Raw genomic sequence first — 12,205 nt, 5'->3', positions numbered from 1 at the left:
CAGGAGACAGGTGCCTTGTGAAACCTAAACCACTTGTAAAATGTTGGGGTTTTTTACAAGGTGAAAAGTTCAAAAGAAATTTAGGTGAGGGGTTTGGTGTATCTGAAAGGCTTTGCAAAATTCACCACTTTTGCCTAACAGTGTGCTATTCATTTTTCTTCTGAAAGCCCATTTTTGATCTGTCTAATCCTATCTATGTTGCTCTTTTGCAATACTAAACACATTTACTCATGCACTCCAACAGCTCCATCCTGATGGCGATCCGCACATGCCAGCCCAGGGGAATTAAACGGATGTAACGGGACACAATGGGAGGCCTTAAGAGATTCTGGACAGAGGACGTTCTGTCTGAGTTCCCGTAGAACACCTAAAACAAGAGGGGGGAGAAACCATGGAGATTAGCTCACATAGCCACATGAAAGGAAAGGAAGAGAAGGGTAGTTTGGGCCAGGATCTGGCCTGAATTTCTAAACTCCTGCTACAGGACCACGTGCGAGGGTCTTTAGTGTGTCTGAAGGCTTGGACTAATGCCAGGGCCCAGTCTTAGAAACTTAGCAAAATTTTCTCTTGATGTAAGCACAGAAATACCACCAGGAACAATTCTGAGACATCAAGTAGAGACATCAAGTCACGATGTCTGCCTGGGCTTATTTTCTGTTTTGTGTTTGGGTTTACCCTGTTTTATTTACATGAGAAACCAGTGGATTTACAGAAATCACTTTCTGGTCTGTGTCTGTGTCTGTGTCTGTGCCTGGTTACAAAAGGTAACAAAAGTAGGCCCAGCAGCAAGAATACTTGTTATAATTTGAGACAGAATAGCAAAAGTTAAAAGTGTTTGTCCTGGCCTAGATTCAAATGGCAATTTGGTATCTTCAGGACGGCCTGAAAAACTTCAAAGGGGTCAGAGAAAGAGAGAAAAACAAACAGTGAGATCCTTTGAAGTGGCTGCATTTACTTATTCAGCTTCATGCTACTGGAAGTTATTTTGTTGTTATTTTTTGCGGGGCAGTGAGGGTTAAGTGACTTGCCCAGGGTCACACAGCTGGTAAGTGTCTGGGAAAGGATTCAAACTCAGCTTATGTGACTCTAAGGTCCAGGATGCCATTTAGATGCCTATTTGATCCATAGCCTACTTAGTGACCAGGATTAGGTTAATAATGAGATTGGTGTGGGCTCCTTTGGACTTCACAAGCCTGTACAATTCTCTGCACAGAGAAATGTGATAGTCTATTAATGTCCTTAGGAATCTTGACAGATTTTAAGCATGTTTCAAAACAGTGAAATTAGTCCAAAATGAATGCTGGACACACTCTGTTCAAATTCGTTGTATCCCAGTAGCCTAATAATGGATCACAATGCATGCAATTTCCTCAGAAATCATAAGATGTCCACGTTAAAACACATGTGGGCAGGGCATTTGAAAGAGGATTGGACAGGGAGAACCGCTCTGTTAACAGGCTGCCATGTGATGCCAGGCCAGATTACTTAACTTCATAGGACTTTGGTTAGCACAGTGACTGGCGTAGAGCAGGCATCTGTTGACTTAATTTGTTGATATCTTTAAAATGACACAGGGCAGGACCAGATGACTCCCAAGATTCTTTCCAGCCCTAAAAATCTATGACATTAGTTTCTAATATGAAACAATTACCAGATAGAAATTTATTCCAGTTATTTCTGCTAGATTCAAAACTCAGCAAAATATTCTGAAACTATAGCAGAAGGAGAGTTAGTACCTATAGCATAACAGATGCTAAGCATTCTGTTGAGAAGTTTGGCTTAAAATCTTCAAACAATAACAATATTTCAGGCTACTAGAGCAAAGTCAATTTTATGATTTGTGAAAATAACTCCCAGTCGCAAATGCATTCTGAAACAGTTTCATTTAACAGGCTTTTAAAAATGATTTAAATCAAGCTATTCCATATCTGACCATTAATGATAATAGCTAATAGCTAGCATAGCTTACTCGAGCAGCCAGGTGGCACAGTGAATAGAGTGCCAGTCCTGGAGTCAGGAAGATTCAACTTCCCTATATTTGTTCTCAGACACTTACTAGCTGTGTAACCCCGGGAAAGTCACTTAGCCTCAGTTTCCGCATCTGTCAAATGAGCTGGAGAAGGAAATGGCAGAGCACTCCAGGATCTCTGCCAAGAAAACCCTGAATAGGGTCATGAAAAGTCCGACATGACCGAACAGCGACAAGAACAAGCATAGCTTACCATGTGTCAGGTACTGCGCTAAAACCTTTACAATTATTTTCTCATAACAACCCTGGGAAGTAGGTGCTATTATTCTTCCCATTTTATTGTTGGGGAAACTGAAACAAACAGAGGTTAAATGATTTGCCCAGGGTCACGCCACTAGTCAGGTCTATCCTAACTTCAGGAGGATCCCTTTAAAAAACTGTTGAAGGCTAATTAACACCTTACTTTGAATCATGCTAATGGGTAATTAGTTAATATACACTAATCTACAGAAGTAGCATCAGTACAGATGGTATGTGCCCAATCCGCTCCTATTACTTTAATGATTATGTCTATGTTGTCCAAGCTTGAAACTGAGGGTTAGGAATAGATATACTAAACTTGAAACTGCTCTAGTGGCCCATTACAATTATTCAAGTGATGATGCAGTAATAAGACAACATGGGTAAGTAATTCTCTTGTTCCTTAGGAGAATTTCCAAAATCCCAAGCATACGACTCCCACTCACTCGATTGTTGCCAGTCTGATCCTTGTAATAAACCCAGTTGGAGCTTTCATCAGTCCGATACTGTACACTGTACTTAGTCATCCACTCATCAGCGTCACAGCGGCCCTGGGTGAGGATCCCAGAAATCACCTTGATCTCTTTCAGGTCGATCTGTAACCACTGACTGCTGTCTTGGTATTTGGAGAGCCATGCACACCTATGGAAAGTATGGCAACCGCATTACTCCTGGAAGCTGGTCTACAAGAAAGTTATACAGCAAGCGAGTGGTTTTATGAAAACACCCTCTTTTTAAAAAACAAACAAATGACAACAGCCTACTAGAAAGCAGAGATGGAGTCAGAGACTTACAAAGCTTTGAAAGAATTAAACTCTCCTTTTTACTTGGCATGCAGAATTGCCATGGAGAATTCCAAGCCAGTTTAGCACTTTTATGAAAGGAAGAAAACAAACCCATGTCATCCCTTTCTATATCTCCAACTTCCCTAAGAAAATAGTTTCAGAATTAAATTAACTGTATTATCAGAAAAGCACTCAGAGTTGTCACTTGAATTTCTTTAGAAGTATTCCTTACTCAGGATCATAGATCTAGAGCTAAAAGGAACTTATAGTCTAAGTCCTAGCACCTCATTTTTACAAATGTGGAAACTGAGGCCCAGGATGATAAGTGATTGACCCAGGCTCACTTAGGGAGTAAGCATCAGAGGTGGAATGAAGGAAATTCTTCAAGACCCATCCCAGGGTGATTTTCCACAATATCTTATACCCTACATATTTACATATTTATAACATCTTATCTATCTAAGTCACTTTGCACAGGACATGTTTTCAAAGTGCCTTCCTTACAATCCTGTGAGGGGCTACATGAGTATAATTACCTTCATTTTACAGGTAGGGAGCATAAGTATTCTTATCTTCAATTTACAAAGGAATTAAGAGACTTACCCAGAATAACACAGGTAGTAAATGTCAGAGGCAAGACTCAGGGCCCAAGAAATACAATTCCAAGGCCATTCTATTGACCCCCATTATTGTGGGGGCAGCTGGGTGGCACAGTGGATAGAGTGCTGGGGCTGGAGTCGGGAAGATTCATCTTCCTGAGTTCATATCTGGCCTCATACACTTACTAGCTGGGTGACCCTGGGCAAGTCACTTCACCCTGTTTGCCTCAGTTTCCTCATCTGTAAAATGAGCTGGAGAAGGAAACGGGAAACCACTCCACTATCTTTGCCAAGAAAACCCCAAATGGGGTCACCAAGAGTCAGACACAACTGAGCAATAACAATCTCTTGGTGGGTTGATTAGAACATTCCCTTTCTTTTGTCTCTCCTGCTATTCATTTTTTTCTTTGTAGATCTTTCTTCTAGGCTTTCTTCTTGGAAATTTTCTCTATGCCTTCTCTAAGGTATTTGACATCAAAGTCAATGAATATATATTGATTTTCTACTCTGTGCTAGATATTGTGATGTATGAAATCTGTCTGGAAGTTGTTTGAAAAGCTTATAACACCATAAAAATTTGAGCAGATAGAACTGGAAAAGACTTTTCTTTTCCTAGACGTGATTTTATTAGTTTAAGGAATTCCCAGGATGGAGACTCCCTCCACTCATGCAGATCAGCTAATCTTCTGTAATTTATGGTATAAATTAGCTGTCTAAGGTGCTAGAAGACCAACCCATAATCACATGGCTAGTATATGTCAGAAGCAGACCTTAAACTCATTGTGAGGCAAGTGGCACATTGAATAGAATGATAGGCCTGGAGTGCCACTTCATAGACCAACTTTTGTGTATCTCTGGGCAAGTTACTTTGTCTCTGTGCCTTGGTTTGCCCATCTGTAAAATGGGGATAAGAATAGAACTGGGAGGATAAAACAGGATATTTGTAAAATACTTTGCAAAACTTAAAACAGTATATAAATATCATCATCACCACCATCATAATTCTTCTTCAAGGCTGGCCCTGTATCTACTTTAAGATACTTTCAGAAGGGACCTTAAAAATCAATAAAATCCAACTACCTCATTTGAGGAAACTGAGGCCCAAAGAGGTGAATGATTGTCACAAAGTCATTCTGTTAGTGAATGACCAGGGCAGAATGTAAATCCAGGTGCTTGGATTCCAAGTTCAGTGGTCTTTTTCTTCCTTCAGGCTGCCTTGCAGGTAGGATTGTTTCATTTTATTCTAGATAGGTCCCTCTTAGATAGCACACATTCCCTCTTTTGCCCTTTTTGTTCTTTCAGTATATTGAGTATTAATATGCAGTAATCTCCTTTCTTTTGCTCCACCGATGTTGGCAGAGGGATGAAAGATAATTTTTGATGACACACAAAACCCTCGTTGGCTTACCCATAGCCTTGGCTATTGAGACGGGCCTTGTTTGCTGTCCATGAAGAATACCATCCTATGTACTGTTCTGGATTGGAGCAACTGATTTGGTCTGGAGTAACAGCTCCAGATTCAAAGCCCAAAGGTTTATGATATGGACATTCTGGAGGGGGAAAAGAGTTATATAAAAACATTCATATATATTAGTCAACAAACATATAAGAAATCTCCATTCATTATTTGGAGGTTTTTTAGAGTAATTGTGTCGTGAGTTCCAAGAGCATACTGCCTTTCCTCTGCCATCTTGTCTCTGCCCTGGAAATCCTCCAAGAAATCTCCACTCATGATCCCATTTCTGACCATTTTTTAATTTGTCCTTGCAGTTGGTGATGCATAGAAAAAGGCCTTTTCAGGGAGAGAATGCTGATTACTTAAAGATAAAAGGATCAGTGACAAATGTTGATGGGAAAGTGGAAAAAATTGGGACACTAATTCACTGTTGGTGGAACTGTGAACTGATCCAACCATTTTTTTTTCTTTTTCTTTTTTTTTTTTTTTAGTGAGGCAATTGGGGTTAAGTGACTTGCCCAGGGTCATACAACTAGTAAGTGTTAAGTGTCTGAGATCGGATTTGAACTCAGGTACTCCTGACTCCAGGGCCGGTGCTTTATCCACTGCGCCACCTAGCCGCCCCTGATCCAACCATTTTTTGAGAGATAAATAGAAATATGTATAGAATGGTTTTACAGATAGATGGATGAATGGATGGATGGATGATAGATATAGATACATGTACACAGAAATACACACACACATATTTGTGTCTATCTCTAGCCATCTCTAGGGTGGGGGGAGAAAAAAAGAAAAAAAAAGAAAATTACACAATAACTTTGTTATATATTTAAAAGGAATAGCAAGTTGTACATAATAGATTGGCAACTTCATGTACAATCATCTTTTTTCCCTATCCTACTGAGTTATGGAAATGATTGTCTTATTTCTTAAGTCCAGAATAAAATAAATAAAAGTTTTAAAAGTTAAAAGGATTGCTAGAGAGGGTGCTGAACTCATCACCTTTGTAAAAGGGCAGGAGAGTAGAATTGTTATTATTACAATTAGGAACTTAACAAAATACCTCTCTCCATCTTAAGACTAGAGCTTTAAAAGGATTAAATATCCAAATACTGCAGCCCATCTGCGTAGTACTTTAAGGTTTATAAAGCACTTCTTCCATACTAACCCAGGGTTTTAGAAAATGCAGGTATTAGTATCCTGAGGCAACTCCTTGGCTCAGGGACATAACACTGGACCTGGAGTCAGGAAGACCTGAGTTCAGATTTGACCCACTTACTAGCCATGCAACCCTGCCTCAGTTTCCTGATCTTGAAAATGAGGAGAATAATAGCATCTGCTTCTCAGGGTTGTCGTAAGGACAAAATCAGGTAACATTTGTAAAGCTCTATATGAAGCACTAAATAAAAGCTAAATATTGGTATTATCCCCATTTGACAAGACATTTAAATGCCAGGTGTTTTCATCTTTCCAATCAGCAACCGGTGCAAGTGGTACCTTGGCAGACCTAAAGCAGAGTCTACTGCATTTAGCAAGGTCTAGAGTAACATATTCTAACCTATTTCCTTCTTGTAGGTATCAAGTCTTCTTGAGAACACATTCCTGTTAGCAGAGAGCTATTTTAGAGCAGCCCATCCGAGAAGGGAACAGGGACATGTTATTTTCAAACATCCAGTGGCCAAACAAGGTCCTTGACAAAGAGACCTAATACATCTATTACTTACATGCTGCTACACCTTTCCTTGGACATGAAGAAAATGGCTTGGTTATATATAGGGAAAAATCATAAAGTTATACAAGTGTATTTCTCTCCAATTTAATCTGTTAGTCAACAAGCATTTATTAAGGGCTTGGTATTGACTGGGAACTGTGCTGAATACTGAGGATACAAAGAAAAACAAAAAGAGTCCCTGCCCTCAAGGATCTTACATACCAATGACAGAGAAAACATAGATAATTAGATACATACAAGATATAGAAAGAATAGATGGAAGGTAATCACAGAAAGTTGGGCAGCTGGGTGGAGAAGCAGATAGAGTGCTGGGCCTGGAGGCAGAGAGACTCATCTTCATGAGTTCAAATCCAGCCTCAGACTCTTATTAGTCATGTGACCCTGGGCAAGTCACTTAACCCTGCTTGCCTCAGTTTCCTCATTTGTAAGATGAGCTAGAGAAGGAACTGCAAACCACTACAGTATCTTTGCTAAAAACAAAACAAAACAAAACACAAACACCTAAATGGGGGTCATAAAGAGTCAGACAGGGCTGAAAGTAACTGAACAACAACAATCTCAGAAAGGAAGGCAGTAAAAAAAGAGATAAAAAACAAAAAAGTTGAATACAAAATTGAGGAAATGCCCATCAACTGAGAAATGGCTGAACAAATTGTGGAATGAGATTATGATGGAACACTATTGTGCTATAAGAAATGATGAGCAGGATACTATCAGAAAAACCTGGAAAGATTTACATGAGCTGATGCAAAGTGAAATGTACTGTATACAAAGTAACAGCAATATTGGTTTTGGGGCGTTTTTTGTGGGGCAATGAGGGTTAAGTGACTTGCCCAGGGTCATACAGCTAGTGTAAAGTGTCTGCGGTCATATTTGAACTCAGGACCTCCTGAATCCAGGGCCGGTGCTTTATCTACTGTGCCACCTAGCTGCCCCCTAAGTAACAGCAATATTGTAAGATGATCACCTGTAAATGACTTAGCTATTTTCAGCAATACAGTGATCCAAGACAACTCTGAAGGACTTATGAAAAGTGCAATCCATTTCCAGAGAAAGAACCGATGATGTCTGAATACAGATTGAACCATAATTTTATTTTAGTTCCTTTTTCTTAAGGGTTTTGTATGTGTGTGTGTTTTCTTTCACAACCTGACTAATGTGGAAATGTTTTGCATGACCACACATGTATAACTTACATTGAATTGCTCGAGTTCTTAAAGGGGTGTGGAGAGGAAGGAAGATAATTTGGAACACAAAGTTTTAAAAATCGACATTAAAATTTGGTTTTGCATGTAATTTGGGTAAAAAAATCTAAATTCTAAAAAAACACACAAACAAAACGAAGACAGTAGCTGGTCAAGGTGGGGGTGAGAGAATAAATCTGTCAGCTGGCATTTATTAAGTACCTACTATGTGCCAGGCACTATGCTAAGCATAAGGGATACAAAGAACCCTCCCCCCCCCAAAAAAAGATTGTCTCTACTCTCAAGGGACTCATAGTCTAAAAAGGGATAGGACATGTGATCAATGTGATCAACTGTGCACAAACAAGATATATAAAGGATAAATTGGGGGTAAGTCTCAGGGGGAAGACACTAAGATTAAGGAAAAAAATAGAGAATGGGAAAACACTTCCTGCAGAAAGCAGTTTATGAGCTGAGTCTTGAAAGAAGCCAGGCAGGTAAAGTTGCTGGGCATGGGGGAAAGCCAATGAAAAGGCTTGGAGAGTAGAGATGGAATGTCATCTTAGGCAAGTAGAGCTGGTGTTCCAGTCATAACATTGCAGAAAATTGAGTCAGATTTTGACTCCAGAATTATTCGTTGTCACACTACTTTTAAAAGTAAAGCCTTCAGGGGCAGCTAGGTGGAGCAGTGGATAAAACACTGGCCCTGGATTCAGGAAGGCCTGAGTTCAAATCCTGTCTCAGACACTTGGCATTTACTAGCTGTATGGCCCTGGGCAACTCACTTAACCCTCATTGCCCTGTAAAAAATTAAAAGAAAAAAAAGAAGAAAAGTAAAGCTTCAAACAGAATCACTTCAAGGTGTGCCCCAGACAACAACTCTGCTCAGGGCATCAAGAGCTCGTGATCTGGTTTGGGTAACAGAAGAACATGCCCCGTGGGAGCCACTTAAGGCTGTTGTTGGGGTAGACGACCAAGCAAGATGATGTATTTTCAGGTGACACTGGCAAGGCTCTGCTATCCCCTCCCAAACATATATCAAATATATCAGCACCTGGTGTTTCATAATTAAGACTTCATTCCTTTAGCTTAAACCTTCTTTGTACCACCTAGAAGGTCAACTGGTAAGGGAGCATTCCATTCACCTTAACACACCTGTGCGGTGCTGTTGTTGTTTTCAACAACTTAAAGGTAACAAGTGTATCTGATCATTCCTCAAAAGCAAGGTGGTGGGGGAGTAGGGAAAGGATAGAGGTAGAAGGCAGAAAAAAAGACACTGGAGAGAATGCTCTGACTATGGAAGGGAAATGAAAGGTGCCAAGTGACCTCCCCCCCACCCCAAGATAAACTTTACTATTTCACAATTTCACCAATCCTAGAGCCATGCTTAATTTTTTACAGTCACACATGAGGGGCATTAGGGAAAATAAGAGATTTCCCTCATCTCTGATGTTCAGTTTTCTCCCTATTTTTTGTTTCTTCTCCTTCTGACTCCCCTCCCCATTTTTTCCTCTCCAATTAATCCATCTGATGACTGAGCTGAGTGAAGGGATCAGGAGAGAACAGTAACTTCCCCAGGCACCAGCCATGAAGGCTTGTGTGGACTTGCACAGTACTGGTAAGCAGAAAGATAGGAGATGCTTGTAAATGTATGATGGGGGGAAGGAGATGTAATTGCCCAGACACTGATCACCCCATCATGGGAGGTCACAGGGGACCTTAGGACATGCAGAAGCAACAAGCTGAGTCTAGGGTAGAGTAAAGGGCAAATGGGAGACTTAGGACTTAATTGGTTGAAGTTGAATAACATAAACTAATATTTCTGGATTTGGTGTGGGGTAACCATGTGTATCTGTTGGAGGTGGGGCTGTCCTCATTCTGGCTCAGTGTCATCTTCCCACCACTGTATGTGGTACGAAAACAAAATCTGGGTAAGAGAAAAATGAAAGCAATAATGAAGAGCTTAAATATTGATGATGAAGTAATCAAGGAGACTTTTATCAAAAATGCACAGCTTCTGAGGGGGGCAGCTAGATGGTGCAGTGGATAAAGCACCAGCCCTGGATTCAGGAGGACCTGAGTTCAAATCCGACCTCAGACACTTGACACTAGCTATGTGACCCTGGGCAAGTCACTTAACTCCGATTGCCTCACAAAAAAAAAATGCACAGACTCTTTGGTCCCCAAGTCTCCTGCTGAGCAATTTTTTTTTTGAAAAATCAAATATATATGTATATGTGCATATACATATACATAATACACATTTTTATATATGTGGGAGGAAATAAGTCAATCTTGTTTCAATATTATTTTTACTTCTGAAAAACAAAAAGCAAAAAAATCTTACATTTTTTGAGGAGGGTAGTTTGAGAGTTTTTCTCCTCCTCTTCCCCAGGATCAGATATAAAATCCTCTGTCATTCAAAGCCCTTTATAACCTGCCCCTGCCTCACCTTTCCAGTCTTATCATTTTATACTGCCACATACTCTGACCCAGCAACATCGGCCTTCTTGTCCTCCATTTCCCAACTCCAGGCATTCTCACTGGTCTGCTCCCCCCCCCCATTGCTGGAATGTTCTCCCCTCTCTCATCTCTGCCTCCTGGCTCCCCTTGCTTAAGTTGCAGCTAAAATTCCACCTTCTAAAAGAAGCCTTTCCCAATCTTCCTTAACGGTAGTACCTTCCCTCTGTTGATTCTATTCAGCTTATCCTATATATAGATTGTTTGTACATAGCTATTTGCATGTTGTCTCCCCCATGAGACTGTGGGCTTTGTCAGAGCAAGATCTTTTGGTGCTTGGGGGTGGAGGGTGAGGGGAGGTTGTCTTGTTGACTAAGAGTTGATTTTATTGTTATAAGTGCAATTATACATTCGTGAATGTCTGTTAATTTGTTCTGCATAGAAATGCCTTATTTAACATTCTTGCTTTTGTTCCATTCATTTGTGATCCAAGGCTGTAACAAAAACCAAAAAACATATACCCACCCCAGAAAGAATTCAAGGCTCAAATAAGGATTAAACAGGAAGAATAGGAAAACCATTTGGGAAGCAGTTGTTTGCTGGTAACTGGCACACACACACACACACACAAGCACAAGCACATACACTCACACACGCTTTCCTTCTGCCAAATGATTTAATTGAAACAGCTCTTCACATTGGCAGCAGTTTGGGGTAGGCTTATCTCAGCTTTGTTAAAGGCCCGAATTTGAGTACTCTGAGTAACATTAAGCTGAAGATTAGGTGGCTATAATGCAATTAGCAGGTCACGTTCTGCTCCCAGTGGGCGTTGTTGACACAGTACATCAACAAGCAGATGTCTGAAGGCTTCTCAGCTGGAAAGTTACTTGTGCAGTTAGCACTCACCTCAAGGAAACCCCACTCAAGCCATCTGTGCTGATGGTGAGGCAGGTCCACCTTTCCTTTCTTGGTTGCGCCCTTCTTTCTCAGAACCCTCTTCCTCCCCACGTTCTGCAAAATCATAGATTTTTAGAGCCATAGGTGGTGAAGTGGGTAGAGCACCCAGCATGGAGTCAAATTTGGCCTTAGACACTTACAAGCTGTATGACCCTGGGCAAGACCCAGGGCACTTAACCCTGTTTGCCTTAGCTACCTCATCTGTAAATACAAAAATTAAGCTGGGGAAGGAAATGGCAAACCACTCCAGTATCTCCGCCAAGAAAACCTCAAATGGGGTCACAAAGGGTCAGAGATGACTGAAGCGATTGACCAACATCGTCCTATGATCCAACTTCTTCACTTTACAGATGTGGTGTTAAGACACAGAGAAAGAAAGCAAGCAATTGGATTTGAGGTGGAAGGGGCCTTAGAAAGCATCAAGTCCAACCGCCCCCCCCCCCATTTTACAGAAGAGGAAACTGAGGCCTAGAGAGGTTAAGTGACTTGCCCAGGGTCACATAGCTCATAAGTATCTGAGGAGGGATTTGAACCTATGCCTTCCTGACTCTAAGTTCAGCACTTCACTGTTCCATATTGAATCCCCTTTTCGGGCTACATAGTTATGTTGCACTGGGCCCCTCTAGTCCTAGAGAAAAGTGAGTTGATAAATGAATTTATGTTAAGGTATTGAAAAGTAGTAATAATTCTCCATTATCCTTCCTAGAAGTTTTTTTGGTTTTGTTTTGTTTTTTTTTCGCAAGGCAATTGGGGTTAAGTG

The 12,205-nt window shown here is 40.7% G+C and overlaps 1 protein-coding gene across 1 annotated transcript in view; it reads right to left on the bottom strand.

Moving 5' to 3' along the window:
• Positions 1-184: 184 nt before the first annotated feature.
• Positions 185-12,205, bottom strand: part of RS1 (retinoschisin 1) — a 28,142-nt gene continuing 16,121 nt past the window's right edge. Inside the window, exons 4-6 of the mRNA XM_043998693.1 lie at positions 5,062-5,203; positions 2,716-2,911; positions 185-367 (exon numbers count right to left, since the gene is read on the bottom strand). Of these exons, the coding sequence (XP_043854628.1) occupies positions 215-367; positions 2,716-2,911; positions 5,062-5,203 (491 nt within the window). The 3' untranslated portion in view covers positions 185-214. The remainder of the gene's footprint in view (positions 368-2,715; positions 2,912-5,061; positions 5,204-12,205) is intronic.

Source organism: Dromiciops gliroides, chromosome 3 (genome assembly GCF_019393635.1).
Source record: "Dromiciops gliroides isolate mDroGli1 chromosome 3, mDroGli1.pri, whole genome shotgun sequence".
NCBI lineage: Eukaryota > Metazoa > Chordata > Mammalia > Microbiotheria > Microbiotheriidae > Dromiciops > Dromiciops gliroides.
Note: the sequence above shows the minus strand (reverse complement) of the source record. Positions and strands in the feature narration are given on the sequence as shown.